The sequence below is a fragment of the Pelodiscus sinensis genome, chromosome 7 (genome assembly GCF_049634645.1).
Source record: "Pelodiscus sinensis isolate JC-2024 chromosome 7, ASM4963464v1, whole genome shotgun sequence".
Classification (NCBI taxonomy): domain Eukaryota; kingdom Metazoa; phylum Chordata; order Testudines; family Trionychidae; genus Pelodiscus; species Pelodiscus sinensis.
Genome location: NC_134717.1, coordinates 12110450 through 12132951, shown reverse-complemented (window position 1 = coordinate 12132951; position 22502 = coordinate 12110450). Strand labels below are relative to the sequence as shown.

Genomic DNA, 22502 nt, shown 5'->3' with positions numbered 1-22502 from the left:
ATTAAGAGCCTGCCAGCTCTCAATATATTTAAAAGGCAGAGCCGCAGCAGGCCCCACTGCAGCTCCCCTGCTTATCAACTAATAGATGGAAAATCCATCAACTAGTCAATTTGTTGATTAAACTATATTTAACATCCTTAATAAGGATTAAAGGCACCAGTCCAGTTTATTGTAAACGAAGTACAGTAATAGCTACCCCAGATTAGATGTCTACAAACATATGCCTGCGACAATGGATTCAGATCAGTCAGTGACAGGGATGCGACACTACCCCCTTAGCTGGACAAAACTTTCTTGGGGTACATTTTTATACATAGGTATAAACAAGTTACACATCCCTCCTGATGTAGAACGTTGCCACCTTCTAACATTACCTAGATACCATCCATTACCTTGCACATGAGGGTTCGAACGCTATCATATTATCAGTTTAAACCCTGTCCTGAACTTGGATCAGTATGTCTATTATTTGTGGGGAGTGTGTTGATGCCAAGATGTTTCTTCACAAGATGTTTTGTTTACAACCTTTGTGGAATCTTCTTACAGCTTGTGCTTAGTACCTCTTAGGTATGACTGTTTCTGTAATATCAGCTATTCTGGCATACTTCTGTTAGCAAAATCTTGATCATTATGGCCTAGACCTGAGGCCTCACTTATGATACAAAGGCTTATGTTTCAGGTCCTCATCTTACTATATGTGCTACTTGCCTAATTATAGGACACATTTTTACATTTGTGAAAAACCCTTTTTCACTGACAGTCTTACCTAAGCTGGCGATTAGCCTCCATAAGCCCATGCATCATTTTCTGTTGTCGTTCAGTGTCTTCCACTAGTGTTTTTAATGCAAGTCTTATCCCCAGTGAAGAGTGCTTGTCTAAAACAATCATATCTGTAGACATTTAAGATAGAAAAGAAAGTAATAAAAGGAGGTGCAACTTGCACCTCCATAAACATTTGGAAGTGAAAGGTTAAATCAAAAGATATTTTGTTAAATGTCATAGTTTTAAATAAAAAAAATTGCTAGAGAACAGCACATCATTACCTGAAACATTTCTGCTGTTTCTTGGTTTAGCAAGACACACAGGTTTTAAGCCATGTCGCACTAATAACTTGTTTATGTTTTCCCACTCTGCTTCCTCCTGCTTCAGGTGGGAAGAGAGGTAGAAGAGAAACAAACTTTGAATTCTGAGAGTCATCTAACAGTATTAAACAATGCTACTATTCCCTCTAAGGCTATGTCCACACTACAAGGTTTCTGGCAAAAACGGCTGTTTCTGCGCAAAAACTGGCGAAGCATCCACACCTCAAGTGTGTTTTTGCGCAAGTAAATCAGCAGAACAGAGGGCTTTTGCCGGTAGAGTTATTCCTCTCCCCACGAGGAATAGCTCCTTTTTGCGCTTACAGCTCTTGCTCAAAAAGGCAGGTGTGGATGTTCCGGAGAGGGTTTTGTGCAAAAAACCCCTATCAGCAAAAGCACAGGTACTCTGATGGTCATTCTGTGAATGGCTACCAGAACTTTCTTATGCAAGAGCATCCATGCAGTGTGGGCGCGCTCTTGCACAAAAGCACATCGCTTTTGCGATGCTCTTTGAGGTCTGGATGCCCTTTTCCACAAAAACTCTTTGCGGAAGATCTCTTCCACAAAAGGCTTCTTGTGCAAAAACCCTGCAGTGTAGATGAAGCCTAGTTGTGTGCACAACTGAATGCTTTTTCTAAAGCTAACGAAACACAGTAACATGCCTTAGTTACAAAAGGAATTCAGAACCCAAGCTCACTCTTGGCAGTTTAAAAGGTTTTCAGTTCACCTTCAGTGACGATCTACAAGAAGGAAAGAAAAATGCACCGAACTCTATATTAAATACTGTATCCTAACTCTCTAAACCCGTGGTCCCCAACACGGTGCCCACGGGCGCCATGGCACCTGCGGGTGCATTTATGAGCGCCCACGCCAGCATTTTAAAACTACTCTCATTCACCCCTGCTTACAGCAGGGTCAGCAGCCTGAGGCCCGTGAGGGAGCTCAACGCGGCGCTTTGGAGGCTTGAGCCCCGCCCTCTCCGCAGCAGGCAGCCCGCACAGGCGCGTCAGTAACCGGAGCAAACCCCACGCTGGTCGGGTCTCCCCTCTTCCCCCCCACGCAAAACAGCCGTGGCGGGGCCCTTTGTGGTGCAAGAGCTGCGAGCCAGCAGGGGAGGACCCCCATTGCCGCTTCCTCCACCCCCCGCCCGCACAAGCCCATTGGCCAGACCTGGACAATGGTAGCTGTGGGAACCTACCAGTCCCCAAGCACATGGCCAGGCAGGTTCTGTGGGAGAATCAGAAGAGCAGTGCATCTCGCTGGTAAGTGTCTGGCCCCCCAGCTACTCCCACTCCGATATCTTTACCCACAGAACTCTCCTCCCAGACCCTGCACCCAATCCCCTGCCCTGAGGCACAATCCAAAACCCTGGCCTGACTCCCCCTTCCTCCCCCCCAGTAAAATGTCTGGTATTTTCAGTTTCTCAGCTGGAAAGCCACTTGGGACATTCCCTGCCATGTGGAAGGGAGTGTGAAATGTAGAGGTGCCGTGATTTTTTGGGGGGGGAGGCGGTTGCTTTTTTTGCTCAACATTTGGACATCTTCCTCTTTTTATTAATGCAGAATTTTTAAAAAAAAACATTACAATATAATTAAAATAAAACTTAGCCAACTAAATTAAGTTTCTATCAAATTTACCCAATTCACATTTAATATGAAAATAGCCTTCAATGCCACATTCTTCTGAAAACATGAATGTGCTACTGGCTACAAAAAGGTTGGGGACCACTGCTCTAAACAATCTATTTCCACATTTTAAAGGTGGGGGGGGGGGGAGGGGTAGGAGAGAGAAGTGTTGCAAACTTACACACTATTTGTTTAAAGAAAGAAGAACTTACCTGACACCCTACTGCATTCCAGCTCCATGTTTCAGTGGACTTTTGTGCTGGACTCACTGGCACAGAGCCTGCTGGGGCATTACTTGACAATGCATAACTTCGTGGGACCTGAACACAAACAAAATAAAATAGTTATATGGTGACTGCCCTCAAATCTTTGCTATGTAGTCAAGTCTTTTGTTTTCCATCTTTATCAAAAATATTCTGAGTTTTACAAAAGCCTGTGTGATTTTTATTGATTTTAACCTGAATACCACTCAAATACATGAAAATACTGATTTTGTTAAGACAGTCAAATAAAGAATATTAAATAGACATATTTATGTGAATATTAAACTAGTCAAAGTATAAATTTGAGGTAAGGATGTTAAGGACTAGTCAACTCTCCAATAAGCATTTGCTCATCGGATAGTCTGTCGATTAGTCAATTCCCCCCCTCCCTGCTGCCGCTATGAAATAGAGGCAGCAAAAGGGGGGGGAGAGGTACTTCAAAGCAGCAGTGCAGCACAGCTGAGTTGGGGAACACCAAAGCGTGTGAAGCCCGTGGTCAGCTGGGGACTCCCCAGCTAACCCCGGATTCTGAGCAGCATTTCCCCAGAACCCAGGGTCAGCTATGGATTCCCCAGCTGACCCCAGATTCCAAGGAAATGCCACGTGAAACCAGGAGTTCCCAGCTGATCCCAGGCTCCTCATGGTGTTTCACTGGAACCCAGGGTCAGCTGGGGAGTCCCCAGCCGACCCATGTTCTGGGGAAATGCGGCAGGGAACTAGGGTCAGCTGGGGAGTTCCCCACTGACCCCAGGCTGCATGGCTTTGAAATGCACAAGAGCCCCCGCTGGGGACTCTTGTACATTTCAAAGCAGCGACCAGCATGCAGCCCAGAGTCAGCAGGATTTCTAGCTGGCTCTGGGTTGTACGTGGAGTTCCACATTCCTCCTTTGAAATTTACAGCAGGGTGTGACGGGGCGAGGCAGCCCCACACTGAACCTACAGGGCCCAGCCAGGGTTACCTGGCTGCAGAGGCCCCTCCCCCGCAGCCCTACCGAGCATGCCCAGGCTGCAGCAGGGCTATAAAAGCCTGGGCCAGGACTCAGTCAGGGGAGGCAGCCGAAGGAGAAGGGAGCTCTCCCTCAGCGGTTGCCAGGGACTCCAGGAGAGGCCAGAAGGAAGGCGGAGGCGGATCGGTGCAACCCAGAGACGGCCTGCCGAGGGGACGCTGGCCTGGAGATCGCAGCCAGCTGGGCAAGTCCAGAGGAAGGAAGCCCGGGGGTCCAGGTAGGAAGTGGCCCAGGGCAGGAGCAGGAGCCGCCGCTCCCAGCCCGAGAACCTCGGCGTGTTTTGGCTGGGTGGCTCTGCCGAGAGTGTGACCTGGTACCTGGTCACTCACAGGGCCCTGGGCTGGGACCCGGTGGAGTAGGGGGGGCCCGGGTCCCCCTACCTGGGGTGTGCCCTGCTACAACGACAAACTGCATTGTGGACTCGGCCTTGCTTAAGGGGCCAGCTATAGACTGTTTTGTGGACTCCGGCCAGGGGGCCTTAACCCTGCTTAAAGGGCCAGCTATAGACTGTTTCGGGGACTCAGGCCAGAGGGCCTTTGGCCTGGCTTAAAGGGCCAGGGTGAGACTGTATCACAAGGGGTTGGGGACCCAGGCAGGAGGGGCCCGCCACATGGGGGTTCTTGTACATTTGAAAGGAGGAATGCGGAAGTACCTATCGACTAGTTGAGTAGTCGATGGAAATTCCATCAACTACTTAACTAGTCAATAAACCGCATTTTAACATCCCTAATGTGAGGCTGTCAGTTAAATAAAGGCAATGATGCAGAAAATACACAAGCTCATACAAGAATAGAGATCACTGTTTCAGTCACAGAGAAAAAAAATAAGTGTCAGAACTCCCCAGATGCTGCTCTCCATCCTGAAAAGAAACGGTGGCTTGGTAACCTGAGCAGCCTTTCTAACAAAGCTACCATCTCTCCCTCTGGATCCATTTTAAAAGAGGTGGAAGCAGCAGCAGGAGATGGCTCCTTCACCCCTTCCTCTTTTGGGCCCACTTTTCTCTATATGTTGTGTTTTTTTTTCTATCCTCCCATTGCCCTAATATTAATCCTGATATTTACGGTAACCAGAATGCTGTGATGCTAATTTTTTGAATCAATGTTCCTCCATTTTTATTTTTTTGTTATAAACATTAAAACATTCCTAGAAAATCTAACAGAAAATAAAAATAAAAAACAATGGGGCTTGTATATGGTACACAAAGCACTCAGACCTAGGTAGAAGAGCTGCAAAAGGTGTAATAATGGTTCTACCACTGACTTTTCTCATTAGTAATGTGTTTAAATACTATAGTCTTTCTTCATGTGAAAAACATGAATTATGTTTTTTTAATTCCGTTTACAGAAAACCATTAGTAAAAGGCCAAGAACGTTAAAGCCTGAAGTCTATGGGGAATGTTCATTCCTCAGCTCCTCTGAAAATTAGGCCACTTCCCAACTTCCACTGATTTCAGTGGAAATTCAGATCCTCAAAATCTATTTAGGAATTGATTTTAATGGAAGTTACCCTAAATCAGCGTTTCCCAAATTATGGGCCATGACCCGTAACCGGGCCGCGGGAAAAAAATACCGGGCCTCAGTGTGGCTGCCAGCGTGTTCTGGGCTCCCGGACTGTCCATGCAGCGCTGGGTTCCCCAAGCCCTCAGCCGGGCTGGGCGGATGCAGCCGTATGTTTCAGGCTCCCAGCAGAGGCATAGTGAGGGTTACCAGGTAAGCTCTTATTGCTGGCTGTGGAGGTGGGGTTGGATATTGGCCGCAGGGAAGCAGGGTCGGGGCAAGCAGGGTCAGGGCAGTGGAGATGCCCAGGGGAGACAGGGAGGGGAACCGGCCGGGAGAAGCAGGGCTGGCGAGAGGAGATCGTGAGGGTGGGAACCAGCTGGCGGGGGCAGTGAAGCTGGCTGGGGGAGATTGCGGGGCAGGGCTAGCGGGGGGGGGGGGGGGAGGGAAGTGGGGCTAGTCAGGGGAGATCGCGGCAGGGGGGAAGGAGAGAAATGGCTGGCAGAAGCAGGGCTGGCCGGGAGGGGAGGGGGCAATGGGGCTGGCCAGGGGAGATCACGGGGGTGGGAACCAGCTCGCAGGGGCAGTGAGGCTGGCTGGGGGAGGGGTCATAATTTGCTTAATGAATATGCAAATATGTTACCAGTCCTCCAAAAGCTGGATGGATTGGAATGGATTTACTGGTCCCCGTGTCAAAAAGTTTGGGAACCCCTCCCCTAAATGTCTTTGAAATCTGGACTCTATTATTTAAAATCTTTGCCAGAATCACCCATTCAAAATATATTTGAGTGTGAGTCTTAATTTAGAAGTAAAGCAATTATGAGCAATTTTACAACAGTGTGGGCCAGGGACACTTCTATTAACTCACTGCTTTCTTGCCTCTTTCCTATGGTGACAATTGCCTACATTTTCATTTTGTAGCTAGCCATAGTAGCCGTATTTATACAGATAAAGCCCGATTTTAGAAATGAAATGAATGGCAGTTGTGTGTGTTCAATCCTCTTGAAAGTCAAGCCCAGAAATATTTTAATGAATTACCATACCACTAGAAGTGGATGCACATACAACAGTTTGTATGGGGAAATTATTCATCTTTTTGGTTTTATCATGTGCTAAGTTCGCAATGTATTAACTTTTTGTTTAAGTGGAAAAACAAGAGATTATTTGCAAAATGATCAAGTTACTTCAGGTCAAATTGCGAGCATACTGTTTGACAGGCTTGCCACATTACTACTACCAGAAATATTAACACAAAGAAGGTATATCTTTAATAAATTTGTTCTACGGTGCAAAATACAGTTTACATGAATAGTACTATACCTCAGTCATAATTTACTCCTGTGTTGTTTTCACTGCCAGATTGTTAAAAATATCGGAATGGTCTCTGATCTGAAGCTGTTCAAGTATTAAAGGGAAGAAAACAACAAAAGTCAAATTTTACTGAACTGTGCCCTGCACTACATATTTTGTTCAATCCTCTCATTGCCAACAATGACATTTATAGGTATTATGCAGAAGAGTTTTGGTTCCAGAAGTCACAATACTGCATCACAAAAATATACCAAACATCTTAAATTGTAAACAAATACAGGTTAAGTATCAGAGGGGTAGCCGTGTTAGTCTGAATCTGCAAAAGCGGCGAGGAGTCCTGTGGCACCTCATAGACTAACTGCAGTGTAGGAGCATAAGCTTTCGTGATGCATGCATCTGACGAAGTGGGTCTTTGCCCACGAAAGCTTATGCTCCTACACAGTAGTTAGTCTATAAGGTGCCACAGGACTCCTCGCCGCAAATACAGGTTAGACCTCTCTGGTCCAGCACCCTTGGGAGCTGAGCTGTTCCAGACCAGGGAGTTTGCCAGACCAGGGAAAGTCATCCCCACCCTGCTGGCTGCCCCACTCCTGGGCTCCTCGCCCTGTCACTGGCCCTGCTAAAGCTTGCCTGCCACAGCTCCCCACCTTGTTGCCCACCCACTGCCCCAGGGTGTCCCAAGGTTCTTGGCGGGGATCGCTTGGCCGCTGCTGGTCCCACTGCCGCCAGGTGTTCTCCAGAGTTCCCAACTAGGGCCACCCGGCCACCGTCGGCCCTCCTGCCGCTGGGGGTTCCCCAGCCAGGTCCACACCATCGCTGGGGATTCCGGCTGCCCGCTTCTGCCAGCCCCACTTCAGTAGAGGGTTACACCGGGACTCCCCAGCCATGTGGCCTCGTTAACACGGGGGCTTCCCCAGCCTGGGCAGGAGCCTGGCTGGGGCTAAGGGTCCTAAGCCACTGGCTTTCCCTGTTGATGCTGGGGGTTCCAGGCCAGCACAGGGGCTCCCGAAATGCAGCCTGGCCCAACTGGGGCTCCCCAGCCCTATGTTGCTCCAGGGCTGTTTGGTCCAGCAACATCGCTGGCCCTGCCAGACCACGGATGTTGCCGGACCAGAGTCCCAGATTTGGGAGGTTCAACCTGTACCATTATATTACAGTGCAAGATGCAATACAGACCAGTGGTGGGCAACCTATGGCCCATCAGAGTTCAATGTAGGAATGTTAACTATCATTTGTGTAAATGTCTAACCCCTGAAAATTTTAGCAGTTACACATTTACATGCAGGGGGACAGGTGCAAGCACCAGCTCCCAGCTGCCCCCGATAAAGAGCAAGCAGCATCGGGGAGAGGAGCAGGCGGTTACCTAGGAGCCAGTGCTTGTCAGGAGCCAGCTTTTAAGCTGGATCTCTTGAGCTCTGGTCCCCTTTTACTTCCCCCCCAGCGCTGCTGCCTCTGTGGGAAGCAGTGGCGAGCTGACTTGAAAACTGGCTTGCCTTACGTGCCAGCTCCAAGGGGCCATAGCAGGCAGGAGCCAACATGCATGGGGAGCAGGCTTTTAAACTGGCTCTTCGCACATGCTGGATTTCGTGACGCCCTGCCCCGCCACTTTCCAAAGAGTCAACAACATGGGGAGAGAGGAGGTGGACATGCAGAAGCCCCTCTCCCTCTCACTGCTGCCTCTGTGGGAGGCAGCAAAGGGAGGTGGGGGCTTTTGTAGAGCAGGCATGCACAGAGATTCAGCTTAAAAGCCAGCTCCCCGTGTGTATCAGCTCCCATCTGCTCTTCCTCTCCCTCGGGCACTGATGCCTATTATAGGCAGCAGCGCGGGGGGGAAGCCAGTGCTCAGGGGGGAGTCAGCTCCCACCTCCCCCACGCTACTGCCTCTGTGGGAGGCAAATGGCTCTGTGGGAGGCGGCAAGCACAAGGACCCAGCTTAAAAGTTGGCTTCCTATAGACACCGGCTTCCACCTTTGAAATATCAGAAGCGGTAAGGGGGGAGGGAATTTGCATGTAGTTGTTATGATTAATCAATAAGCCTGGGCTTATCGGTTAACTGTGTAACCAACTATACATTAACATCCCAAGTTCAATGTGTGGCTTGCAAGACATTTTGTTCACCACTGCCCAAGTGCAAGGTTGCCAGATTCTGCTGGTCTCCATCTAATTTTTTCCCCCGACTGATATTGCTAAAGTGACGTTCACATAAAGCAAGGGCACGTGAAAAGAGATGAGTACGGACCACACAATTCAGTCAGCACACCTGACAAATGCTAGGTATGCAAAACTAGGTTAGGAAAACTACACTATTCTGGGAGGCCATCTTGGTTATGATAATCTTGCAACCAAGATGAAGGAGGACCACTCATGCGGCCCACTCACTAACGTAGTTAGCCGATTGTGATACAGATCAACCCATGTATTGCAGCAGCCTCCAGAATAGGGATGGGGAACCCCTCCAGCCCCAACCTTTCCTTATCTCCTAGGAGGCAGGATGGCACACCACACGCATGTTCCCCCCTTCCAACCGAGGGGAGGAGGTGTGCAGTCGCCGCAGCCTCCCCAGCACTGTTGGAAAGCGCAACATGCCACGTGGCCTGGCCGAGCCCAGCCTCTCGAGCACTGGAGGAGAGAGGAGGCAGGCCATGCTGCACGGAACAGCCCAGTCTAGCTCAGCCTGTCCAGTCCCAGAACACCAAAGGAGGGAAGAGAGCATGCCATGCAGCCAAGCCTGGCCTCCCCAACCCTGGAGCACTGGGAGTGCTGGTGCAGGGGGAAGCAACACTCCGCCCCCAGAACGCTTACAGCGGAGTGTGGACGGGGCTATGCCTGATGCTTTGGCACAGTCCTCCCCCACCTTACATACCTGATGTCAATGAGCAGCCGCTGACCCACAGAAAAGTCAGCTGGGTGCACATACGTATTTTGTGCCCAGAGATGACACTCCCCACACTGCCCTTGCACACCAGAGCCTGGGGGGCCCAGGCGAGTAGATTTTGAGTGCTCCAAAACCTGGCAATCCCCACCAGGGCTGTTCTGGAGCGCAGCTGCAAGGCCGGCTGCCGGCCACAAGGGCAGACGATGGGTATTTAATGAGGGGGTATTCTGGCCAAGGGCGGCTGGTTAAATGCCTGCGTTAGCCCCCTGCTGTTAACACTCACTGACTGGCTAAAAACCCCTCTTCCTTCACCCAGCAAAACCTGCCGACCTACGACCCAGCCTCGGCCATGCTGCCCCGCTCCCCGCGGCTGCTGCGGTCTCCGCCGAGCACCCGCTCTCCAGACCCTGCCCCCCAGAGCCCGGCACCCCGCCGGCCGGCGCTGCCACTGGCCCTCGGGGAGGGGCAGCGCAAGAGCCGGCCTGGCCCCGCTCACCAGCCGCCGCCCGCAAGGGAGCCGAGGAGACTCAGGGGAGGGGAGCGCAGGCGGCGCTGCACCGGGCCTGGCGAGGACGGAACCACTGAGCGGCCGGGACCCGCGCACGCGGCACGGGGAGGGGGGATGTCCCGGTAGGGCCACGGCTCCGCCCGCCCCCACCCCGCTCGCCACCAGCCCCGCCCCACCTGGCCCCGAGCTCAGCCTCCGGCCGCCACACGCTCCGCCGCGACCGTTACAACTGAGGAGGGGCGGAGCCAGAGGACGCTGCTGGCGGCGATTGGCCCCGCCCCGGCGGAGGCGGAGCTTGCCCCTCCCAGGCCCCGGCACGAGGGAACCGCCCCCAGCGCCCTGGCTCGCGCCTGGCCCGCTGCCCGTTACCGGCCTTAGAGTCCACCCGCCCCCAGGGCGCGCGCGGCCCGGCCCGGCCCGGCGGCAGCGGCGCTGCCAGTGGATGCGCCGGGCGGTCGCGCTGATCGATGCGCGGCGCGTCGCTTCCCTGCCCCTGTCGCCATTTTGGCCGCGGGGGCCGGAGGGAGCGCGGCGGCGGGGAGCGGTGTGCAGCGAGACGCGCCCAGGTACGAGAAGCCCCGGGCAGGCTGGCGCCCTTCCTCCTCGGGGGCGCTGCCGGCTCGTCGCACCCCAGAGCCCAGCGGGGCCTGGGCGGCTTCTGACCCCCCCCCCCCCGGTCCCTGCGATTCCGCCCAGCCTGGCCTGCAGCGCCCCGCTCCGCGGTCACTGCCCCGAGCGCCGGGCTAATCCCGCGTGGGGAGCGCCTCGGAGCCCTCTGCCCCTTTGCTTTATTCAAGTGGCCCCTGTTCATTGGCCGCCCTGGAGATCCCGGTGGCGGTGGGGGACACACGGGCAACTCCGCCCCTCGCGCTTTGGGACTGGCGCTCTCCCGGGAACAAGTCCTGTTAGTCTGTAACTTAAAAAACCAGCGTCTTGAGCCGCCAGCCTAGACAACATCTACAGAGAATCACCAGCTTTCCTGGCCAAAACCCAGGCACTCGAGATCATCTCATCTGAGGAAGTGGGTTTTGCCCAGAAAAGCTCATGATACTGTATGTATTTTTATAACCTTAAAAAACAACACGTACTCTGGTAGCACTTTAAAGACTAACAAAACATGGAGCTGGATGATACCATCTCCATCTTTTGTTAGTCTTTAAAGTGCTACCAAACTATCTGTTGTTTTTTAAGGTTATCCTGTTCGGACTAACTCGGCTACCCCTCTGAAGCTGTATGTATTTTTGTTAGTCTCTAATGGTACGTTTAGACAGTGGCGCTTTTTCGAGATACCGGAAGTATCCCAAAATAGCAATTTCATGTCTTTAAAGGTGCCCATTATTTCAAAATAACGAATGCGCTATTCCAGAATCCCTGTAACCTTTGTGGAACAAGGGTTAAGGGACTACATTTTGAAATAAACTATTTTAAAATAACCTTGAAATAAGATACACAATTTGTGTAGCGCAAATTTCATAGATTATTTTGAGATGAGGGTGCTGTTTAGGTGATTTGTCATAAATGTACTTCCTAAGTTTAGTTGGTCAAGTTCAACTACTAACATGCTGATGAGAAGTGCTGAGGGTCTTCAGTAAACCAGCCTAGTAACATACCAAATAGAGCTTGACTCTGGTGGTCCTCTTGAGAGGAAGGCAGTGGCCTTTGCAGCTTTCTATTCCACAACATGAGGCTCGGGCTAGTTGCCATAACTGCGGAAGGAGCTGATGTGGGCAAGACCTTTGTTCCCTTCAGCCCCCTTCCTTCCAACAGAAATATTCTGCTTCATCACATATTTCAGTTGCACTGTCATTAAAATCAGCATCCCATGTTGTAATAAGCTTGGTAGCAATGTGGTTTCTCTCCCTAAACCAAGAATATAAAAGAAATAACATCAGTGTGAATCTGACTCCATTGCTACAAGTTTTCTGGACTTCTAAAGATGGCATAGAGGAGGGGCAGCAGCAGGGACATACTGAGTGGTCTTTTTAACTTATGTTTATATTTTACATTAAAGACTAGGTTAAAAAAACTAACAGAACGTATATAAAACATTGACACAATGGAAATAGGATAGAAAAACAAAATTCAACAAAATAGATAAATAAGTGACAACATTCTAGGAGTATTGCGGACTAATATGTACTAAATTTCAAAAGTATGTTATAGTTTAATATGTGATCAAATATCCTTATCGTTTTTCCAAGCATTTCTATTAATGGGAAAAAATGATAGATTAATTGAAATGCCTTGATACAATGCAGAAGCTTGGAGAAGGGAAAATAGTGATAGGGATGTAAAATAGTAGTTGATTAGTGGACTACCTGATAAGCCTAGGCTTATCGGGTAGTCGAGTTGACTACTCGCTCCCTTGCTGCCTCTAATATAGAGTCAGTAAACAGGGGAGGGGAAGCAGTGCTGGGGGAAGCCGGCTTAAAAGCTGGTTCCCCCTAGCACAGTCTTCGTGGTGCAGGGGAGACAGAGATGCAGTAGTCAGGGACCTGGTGTGAGCCAGAACTGTTGAGTCCCAGCTCTCGTCGGGTCCACCACTGCAGCTCTGTCTTTTAAATGTAGTAAGAGCTGCCTGGCCCTTGCTACATTTAAAAGGCAGAGCTGTAGCAGGGTAAGATCGAGACCCGGCATGAGCCAGGACTCAGCAGTCCCAGCTTGTGTTGGATATGGGACCTACACCATCTGCGGCTCTGCAGTTTAAATACAGTAGGAGCTGGGCTGCCTGCATGCCTGGCTCCTACGATATTTAAAACTGCAGTTGCAACTGTGCCCCTTATTGACTAATCGTGTACTCGATACAAATTGTATCGAGTACATGATTAGTCAGTTACCTACTACTTAACATCCTTAAGCACTGATTATGGTGTTCCAGAACATATGCATTTTTGACAGGTATAGAGGATGTGTGAAGGGCTGATGTGTGGCTGTTTGGCAACTCACCACATCTGTTGGAAATGCAATGTAGCCTTAAATAAATGTTCTGGAGTCCATAGTACTTGTTCAATATCTTGTTCTGGAATAATCACGAGAATGAAGAACTTGAAGTATCTTTCACATTAAGCCTCATATCCTCCCAGGTTCCTCTTGTGTTAAGCTCTTTTCCTGTTTTTCTTTGAGACTACATTCTCTACAAGTTCCCTGCATTTTGTGTATCGTTTTTATGTACATTCTGTTTTTTGGTATAGCTGTCCTGTGAATTTTCACTACGATTACATACTCAACTGACATATCTCAAAGGGAAAAATGCTTGACACACAAAACTTTGATCTGGAGTGAATCTCTTTCAGAGGATCTTAGCCTTTTGACCTGAAGTTAATCAAAAGGTCTTCCATTATGTCCCCTTAACCTTTGTGGATAAATTGCAAATATAAATTAAGTGAAATATTCAGCTCAGGTACTGATTTATATTTGCCTGTGTTGTATCAAGTGTAGAAATATATTACATTTTTTATGTTAGGGTTAGTGGAAGTTCTTGTGAAAATATCCCTGTGTGTTAAATGTAAAGAATGAGGAAAATGGATATTAAATTGGAAAAAGGATTACTTCTTAATTAAGAGGAACTGCAGTACTCGACATTTTCTTTGCTGCTATTCTGCTTTTCTCTTTCCTTGCTGCTAATTGGATTTAAGGCCGTATTGGTTACTATGGCATCCCGTGAAGAGATTACTCTCTATGAAGATGAAGTAAGGTAAAAAGGAACAATGCCAGAACATTCAATTCAGTATAAACTGGTCTGGAAATGTCTGCAATCTGAAATTTAATGGTCATTTCTGATAAGATCTATAGATGTGCATATTATTTTCTTGACATGAATACATAATACATGCATGCACCATTTACATGCATGTAGACACACATTAGATATTACCTAAGCCACTTGTTTTCAACACTTTTTCAGATGCAGACCCCTAAAAATGTCAAATGGAAGCACAGAACCATTTGGAAATCTTAGACATAGTCTGCAGCCCTCTAGGGGTTTGCAGACAAAAGTTAGAAAATCATTGAACTAACTGCAGTTTCTTTAATTTACTCAATTATATGATATTTATTTAACTGTTAAGATTGAATTTAATAGACTAGAAAAGATTTACAGTATAATCATATATATAGTAGCCCATTGTCTGTGAGTCTGTAACGCAAAATGCTGGGTGTTCCCTCTGGGGGGGCGCTGTTGCCTGAAATGCTGGCTGTTCCCTCTGGGCGGCACTGTTACTGAAATACTGGCTGTTCCCTCTGAGCGGCCCATGCTGCATGGGGAGTGCGGGGCCCAAACAGCTGCTTGCGCCGCTTGCTCCCCCGTGGCGGCCTGGCTGAGCAGAGCAGAAGTCACCCGAGTGCCATGGTGGGAGGCGAAGGGGGGGCAGGGTGGTGACGTGTGGCATGACAGCGGCTCCAAGCCCTGCCCCCTAGCCGTGAACTTCACCACCCTGCCCCCCTTCGCCTCCCGCCATGGCGCTCGGCTGACTTCTGCGCTGCTCAGCCGGGCCATTGTGTGGGAGCAAGCGGCACAACCGACCATTTGGGATCCGCGCCCCTCCCATGCAGCATGGGGAGTACGGAGCCCAAATGGCCATTTGGGCTCCGCGATCCCCCGAGAGGCAGGAAGGGGAGGAGAAGTGAAAGAGAGAGACACAGAGTGAAGCAGGAGGCGGAGGAGAGCTGACAGAGAGAGGGGGAAGGCAGTAGGGGGGGGGGAGAGAGAGAGAGAGAGAGCGACCAGAGGCTCAGGAGAGAAGACCGACATGGAGGAGAGACCTGAAAATCCCTCTTATGACAGGCTAATTGGCTAGTATATCAAATGGTTATATAAATTCTCCAAACTTTAAAAATCTAAAATGATTTGTAATGTGGGTCACTCAGTTTCACTCAATTTACTATATGTTAGAAGATGCCAACAAACAAGATAATTTACTGATGAGTATGAGGAATTAGGTGTTTTGTAACTAGCATTCCTCTGTAGTTAGAAGTTTTTGCATTTACATTAATGTAAATGTATATGCATATAGTATTTGTCAAAGTAAAACAATATATTTGCCTATATGTTCATATCTGTTCTAATTTTTGTGGTCAACATAATTTCCTTGTGCACCTCTTAATTTGTTTCATTTTAAACTTTTTTGCTATATTTGATTGTGTATGAATAAATAAATGCTAAACCAATCTCTCATACAGTTCTTGATCAGGAATTTTATTTTTAATTATTAACACTTTGAAGAATATAATACATTAATAGAAGAATTATAAATCTCTTCAAATTATTATTCCCTCAGGTCTCAGTACGGTCACCTGGAGAAGATGACAGATCTGGTGGCTGTTTGGGAGGTTGCTTTAAGTGATGGTGTTCACAAAATTGAATTTGAGCATGGAACCACATCAGGAAAACGTGTTGTATATGTAGATGGAAAGGTAAAATGAACAAGTTCAAAACACTCAGTACTTATGTAAATGTATCTCTGTGTGGAAAGTACTATGATTAGTTTAATGCAATAATAAGTAGAACACATGGTTTTTACACTTGTAACAAGGTTAACTGACTAATACTTACAATAATGTATTTCAGGCTGCACTATTGTACTCTGGGTTTGCAATCCTCTTCTCACAGATATTATCCCTTTGGGGCAGCATGGCTGAAAGCTTGCTGCCTTACTGGGAAATAGTAGTTCTGCTTGCATTACACATGAGAATTGTTGGCATGGCTTCTGGCATCTAGTGTCCAATACTAACATTAGACTCTACCAATACCTGAGGTTGTTCTCTGGTAGTACTTCTACTGTCTTTTACTGATGTTTTCACAATATAGGAAGGGCACAGCACTATTCACTTTGCTGTCCTTTTGTCTCTCTCTAAACTTGTTTGTCTTGTAGCAGTGGTAGTTAATAGGCAAACTGCAGGCCAGATGCTTTTGAACAGACCATGAAATCCTTTTACTTACTTATCTTTATTATTTTCTCTGTAGTCTAGACTTTGACTGTACCTTGAGCAAGAAATTAATCTATCACCCCATCTTATGAGTTTGTAGAAATACAGGGATTGATGTCTGACACTTGCCATGCACTCTAGGGATGTCAATGTGTAGTCAACTATATGACTAAACAATAAGCCTGGGCTTATCAGTTCATTCTGTCGACTAACGCACTCCCCCCTTGCTGCCTCCCACAGAGGCATGAGAATTGAACTTATAATGTAGAATTGTGTTTAAAAAAAAAAAATAAATAAAAAAAAAACCTGCATTCAAAAACAAAACAGTGTAAAACTTTAGAGTCTATTAAGTCCACTCAGCCCTATTTCTTGTTCAACTAATTGCTCAAATTTGTTTACATTTATGGAAGATAATGCTGTCTGCTTCATGTGTAGAATGCTGGAGCTCCCTGGCTGCTGCCAGCCCCGCTACCATGGGGCTCAAGCTCCTTGGCTGCCAGAGCTCTCATCACCGTGCCCTCCGCTACCCTTACCCTAGGCTCCTGGCTGAATCGCCGGCCCCCCTGCTACACTGCCATCCTGCCACCAGACCTCTCTTTTCTTGGACTCTGTGGTTTAGGAACATCTGTAGTTCTATCAGACCATAGACTCTCAGTTTAGGGAGGTACCAAACTGTACCTTGCAGTGCCAGCTACAACAGTGCCATGCAAACACCTGTTCTAACTTTCAGGTGAAACAAAATACAGGACTACAGTATATAGCACTTTAAAGACTAGCAAGATGGTTTATTAGGTGATGAGCTTTCATGGGCTCTGAGGAAGTGGGTCTGACCTACGAAAGCTCATCACCTAATAAACCATCTTGTTAGTCTTTAAAGCGCTACATAGTCCTGTATTTTGTTTCAGCTACACCAGACTAACACGGCTACATTTCTATAACTTTCAGGTGACATTGTAAATAAGAAGCAGGCAGCATTATCTCCTGTAAAAGTAGACAAGCTTGTTTGTCTGAGATAGCCCTACCTCCTGTTCAGCCATTAAGTAGATTGTAGGCTCTAACATTTTACATTGCTTTCGTTTTGTGTGCAGTATGCAACAGAAAAAACCTTACATTTGTAAGATACACTTTCACTACAGTACTTATAATGAGGTGAATTGAAAATATTATTTCTTTAGTTTCTCTCTTTTACCATGCAAATATTTGCAATAAAAAATAATTTAAAGTGAGTACTGAACATGTTGTATTCTGAGTTGTATTTGTAATCAATATATTGGAAAATGTAGGAAAAAACATTTTTTAAATAAATATCAATTGGTATTCTATTGTTTAACAGTTGATTGATTGCAATTAATTGTAGTTTTAATTTTTTTTAGTTATTTTAGGGCAATGGATTACTAACTATATTTGACTGTTTATTAACACTCAGTTCCTCCTTTTTTTTTTCAGGAAGAAATAAGAAAAGAGTGGATGTTCAAACTAGTGGGTAAAGAAACATTTACAGTTGGTGCAGCCAAAACAAAGGCTACTATTAACATTGATGCAGTGAGTGGTTTTGCCTATGAGTATACCTTGGAGATCAATGGGAAAAGCCTCAAGAAGTACATGGAGAATCGGTCAAAAACTACAAATACTTGGGTATTAAGCTTGGATGGTGTGGATTGTAGGGTTGTGTTAGGTAAGTTAATATTGAGTCCGTTTTCTCATCACTGCTTTTTATATAATCTTATATGCCTTTTTAAGGACTTAGGAAGTCTGGGTTCAAGTCTCTGCTTCACCACAAACTTCCTATGTGACCTCAGTCAAGTCACTTTTTCAAAAGTATTTATAACCTACAGATGTAGATGCAAAGAAATCTCAGTGCCTACTCTCAGTGGTAATAACTCTTAACTGATGGTCGGTAACAATGTTACCCTAAGTTTGTCTTGTTTAATGTGTTAATTTAAACAGCTAGTGTGTTTCTAAAATGGCTTTTTTATATGTTTTAGTTCTTCCTATGGTTGAATTGTCTTAACTTTTTAATTAACATGGGAAATCTTTTGGATCAAGGATATGTATTTATATTTGAATTTGACCTTGATATTTACGTATATATAAATAACTCTCCTCCCACATTTTAATACCAGAAAGCTCTCATTAGGGATTTGATCCTTGTTCTCATTGAAGTCAGTGGCATAGCTATCAGTTGGTTAATGATGCAGGATCAGGACTAGAAGAGGACAGGTCTGGAGACATGTTTTCTTCTACAGGTTCAGGATGGAATGACTAATAATACCAAAAGTGGTACTAAGATTAAGTAGGATGAAAAGGGAATCCATAAATATGAGCAAAATTCTGCAAGTTTTATTGACATACCTAATTCCTTTTGATTTAAATGGCATGAGAAAGGCAAGCAGGATTTGGTCCTAGGACACTAACCACTCCCAAACAAAGGAAGTTTCAGAAATATGAAATCTAGAGTGAACATATTCTAGGACGTTATGTTGGGTAATGCAATCAAAACAGTGCTTTAGAAGAAACAAATTATTAATAATTACTTAATTGCAACCTGTTTTCTTCTGATGAAGATGATGCATGAGATTTCTCAGAGATGTAAGAACATGAAAAGTTTGAAGGATAATTAATAAGATGTGTTAGAGGGACACTCTCCCACAGGGCTCGCCGAGCCACGGCGATTCCCACTCGCCAGCCGTGCTATCCAGCGTTCTGTGCATGCGCGGATCGTTCTGTGCATGCGCGGATCACCCAAACCTGGCTCTTCCAGGATGTAATCTACTCGTCACAGGTGAGTAGATTACATAGATTGTCGAGCCCTGCTCTCCCAGAAAAATTAGGCAAAAGAGTCAGAATTTCAAATAACGTTAACTTATTTATTATTCAGTAACTCAAAAATAATTTTTCTCAAACTTTGCAGAAACATTTTTAGTTTCAGAAAATCCTGGCATTGACTAAACCATTTTTGAGGCAAAAGTGGAGTTCTCTAATAGAAGCTGGTTGCAAGCTTATAAGAGAGTCTCTCATTGTGAAACCAGTCTGTAATTTAGAATATTACTGTTTATCTAGAACACACATGGGAAGTTACAGCTAAAATTTCATGGTAAACATTTGGAATTTCTCTGTCGTCTTGGTCTATAACAAGGCATGCAAAATGGAACATTCACACATACAGAATGGGAAGTGACGGTCTAGGAAGAAGTACTGCAGAAAGGGATCCTACGGATCATAGTGGACCATAAGATAAATATGAGTCAACAGTAGGACACTGTTGCAAAAGCAAACATGATTCTAGGATGCACTAACAGGAATGCTATGAGCAAGACACGAGAAATCATTCTTCTGCTCTACTCTGCACTGATTAGGCCTCAGTTGGAGTATTGTGTCTAGGGTTGAGCACCACATTTCAGGAGAAATTGGAGAATGTCCAGAGAAGAGCAACAAGAATGATTAAAGATCTAGAAAACATGAGCTTTGAGGGAAAACTGAAATAACTAGGCTTGTTTAGTTTGGAAAAGACTGAGAAGGGGACATGATAGTGGTTTTCAAGTATCTAAAAGGGTGTTATAAGGAGGAGGGAGACAAATTGTTCTCCTTGGTCTCTGATGATAGGACAAGAAACAATGGGCTTAAAGTGCAGCAAGGGAGGTTTAAGTTGGACATTAGGAAAAAATTCCTCAAACTAAGGGTGGTTAAACACTGAAATAAATTGCTTAGGGAGGTTGTGAAATCTCCATCGCTGGAGATATTTAATAACAGGTTAGACAGACCCCTATCAGGGAAGGTCTGATGGTGTTTGGTCCTGCTGTGAGGGCAGGAGACTGGACTTGATGATCTCTCTAGGTCCCTTCCAATTCTGGTATTCTATGCAACTTTTGTTCTGTTTTCTCATTTTTTCAGAGAAGGATACTATGGATGTCTGGTGCAACGGTAAAAAAATGGAAACAGCGGTATGTGATCATTTACAAAGGCTTTTAAGAGACTTATTCTGATTTTACAACTGAAGTAGAACACACCCCAGTTAGAACAGTAACACTATGTATCAGTGAAATAATTCAGATACTGTGGAGAATAGCTGTGGGGCTTTTAAGTAAAGTGTTTTGTGGAGGAGGAATGGGGAACAGACTGAATTGCTCTGTGGATTAGAGAGCCAGCCAATTCAAATTTACCTTTGTCCACAGTGACTGAGCAGTAAACATTTAAAGCCTGATGTTCAGAGTGGCATAAAGGTCACATTACCTTTTCATGCTTCCAGGTGGTCCCTCCAATTTAATGTTTAGGCATCTTGACAGATGCAGGGTGTAGAGAAGTTTGCCTTGTGGTACCTATTCCTGTAGATAAAAATGAATCCTCAATCTGTCAGTTTGGAAATTTTACTGTTACTGAAAATTAGTCTGTGGACTTATGCAGAGGACTGCAAAACCTATTTCCTCAACAGACATTTGATCCTGCATCTGATACTGTAAGACACTGATGACTGTATTAAATTAGAAAGGGTAAGGAAATCTGGTCTTAACTTTGCTATATTTTGAAACTATTTTTCACCATGTTCCCAAGAATTCCTCTTCCACAAGCTGCTAACAGTACAACCTTCTGCCTCCCTTGGAGCACAAACTCTCCAACCATTCTCAATCTTTTCCAACTCTATTTCCCCATTATAACAGAAAAAGGTTTCGAATTTCCCTCTCGTGACTAGCCACAAAGGAACGGGAGAGAGTACTTGAATCCCCCTGAAACCAGTTTGCAACCACTAGACTGAGAACCCATGAACTTATACCTAGTGCATGGGTTCTTAACATATTAACTCCGGCAGGTAGTGAGCCTGCATGATTGCCTACCAAACTGTGCTTACATGTTAGGACAGCATTCTGGTCTTTCATTGTATGAAAAGATAGACTTAAAACTCAGTTTGGCCAAGATGGCATAGTCCAAAACACAGCTGGAATTTTCTAAGTATCTGCAGTGCAAATATACTCCAGAATTATCATTGGTAGTTCAGGGCACACATGAAGCCTTTTGCACAACTTAGTTTTGCTTAAACCATATAGACCCCATAAGTCTTGTGTTAAAAATCTTATTCTAGTCTTATGAATTAATTTATGGCCAAATTCAGCTACAGACTATGCTGGAAACCAGTGCAAGTTAATTGACTTCAAGTAGAATTACACCAGAACCTAATTTGTCCTGTTTTAATTAACTTATCAGTGACATTGGTAGCTGAAATTTTTCAAATGTCACCACCTACAAAATATTTTACAAAACTTTTGTCTGACCAGGAAACAACTTGATTTTAACCTATATGAATACATAAATAAATCATAACTGCTCAACAATCAAATACTATGACTAAATAATCTATTTTCGGGAATTTTCAGTTTTACATTTTCCATCTTGTCCCATATTTTTAGCTACCAAATGCTTATTGGGTTTTTTCTTATTACTGGAGCTACAAGTGCATAATATCTGACAATCAGATCTTAGCTGCTTTATGAACACTAGTATTTTGTTAGTCAGCTATATTCTTTTGATGATATTTTGTCTCCCCATCACAGGGTGAATTTGTAGAAGATGGAACAGAAACTCACTTCAGTGTTGGTAATCATGACTGTTGCATTAAGGCTGTCAGTAGTGGAAAGCGAAGGGAAGGAATAATTCATACTCTTATTGTAGATGACAGAGAAATCCCAGAGGTTTTAGAGTAGCCTAGAGTTAATCTGTTATAGAAATAAAGATCAGGGATTCTCAATTACTGTGGTAATTAATTATTTTAATATGTACTTCTAGGTACATTTAGGTTTCTTATTTCCTGGTTATTGTATATGAAATTATAATCTTTTTGAGGAACAGATGTAAATATCCAATTATGTACAGCCTCAGATATTGGCAGTTCTTTTGTAAACTATATAAATATATAACACTAAGAAGGGGAAGGTGGACTAAAGTAGGAATTGTTAACAAGGAAAGTTTTGTTACAGAAATAAAATGGAAAATAAATTAGTAGTGTAATATTTAATGTTGAGGGTTTTTTTTAACTTGATGTGATTTCTTTTCATGTTCTGCATAGATTTACTTTGCACAATTTTTACAATAGTACATCCACCTAAGCTGTTATTTTTTTATTGATAAAATGTTTATTGTAACATGCTAATGTCATTTTAAAATTCCTATGGTTGCAGTTAGGGAAATAAATAGCTATGTCAGTTAAAACAAAATGTATTGAAAATTTAGATATTCTATATTTACAGCAACTGTACTAATATATACAACTCTTATTAAGAGTGAAGGAGTAAGAAGTGTATTGAACACAAAGGGAACATGCATCTCACTAGTTTGTCTAAAATCTGTATATTAAAACTGTTGTAATGATTAAATACTTGGAATGGAAACACTATTTACTTCTTAAAATTCACTGGGGTGCCAAG

The 22502-nt window shown here is 45.2% G+C and overlaps 2 protein-coding genes across 12 annotated transcripts in view; one reads left to right on the top strand and one right to left on the bottom strand.

Annotated features, from left to right (window-relative positions):
- The window catches only part of CEP70 (centrosomal protein 70), a 53306-nt gene extending 42863 nt beyond the window's left edge, over window positions 1-10443 (bottom strand). For 6 of the 11 annotated variants that reach the window (XM_075933206.1, XM_075933203.1, XM_075933211.1 and 3 more), the window contains exons 1-5: window positions 10341-10443; window positions 6791-6865; window positions 2917-3024; window positions 1044-1143; window positions 767-890 (exon numbers count right to left, since the gene is read on the bottom strand). In XM_075933206.1, coding sequence (XP_075789321.1) covers window positions 767-890; window positions 1044-1143; window positions 2917-3024; window positions 6791-6799 — 341 coding nt within the window. In that variant the 5' untranslated portion in view covers window positions 6800-6865; window positions 10341-10443. Of the gene's footprint in view, window positions 1-766; window positions 891-1043; window positions 1144-2916; window positions 3025-6790; window positions 6866-9644; window positions 10124-10152; window positions 10307-10340 lie in introns of those variants that run through there. The other 5 variants (XM_075933208.1, XM_075933204.1, XM_006137637.3 and 2 more) reach the window with 5 other exon arrangements.
- A 20-nt stretch (window positions 10444-10463) lies between these two features.
- On the top strand, window positions 10464-22466 carry FAIM (Fas apoptotic inhibitory molecule). Its single transcript, XM_075933216.1, is given in 6 exon segments — window positions 10464-10652; window positions 10655-10730; window positions 15441-15576; window positions 17536-17764; window positions 19981-20030; window positions 21633-22466. Coding segments are annotated over 6 exon segments (687 nt in total). The 5' UTR covers window positions 10464-10606; the 3' UTR covers window positions 21783-22466.
- The last annotated feature ends 36 nt before the right edge of the window (window positions 22467-22502 follow it).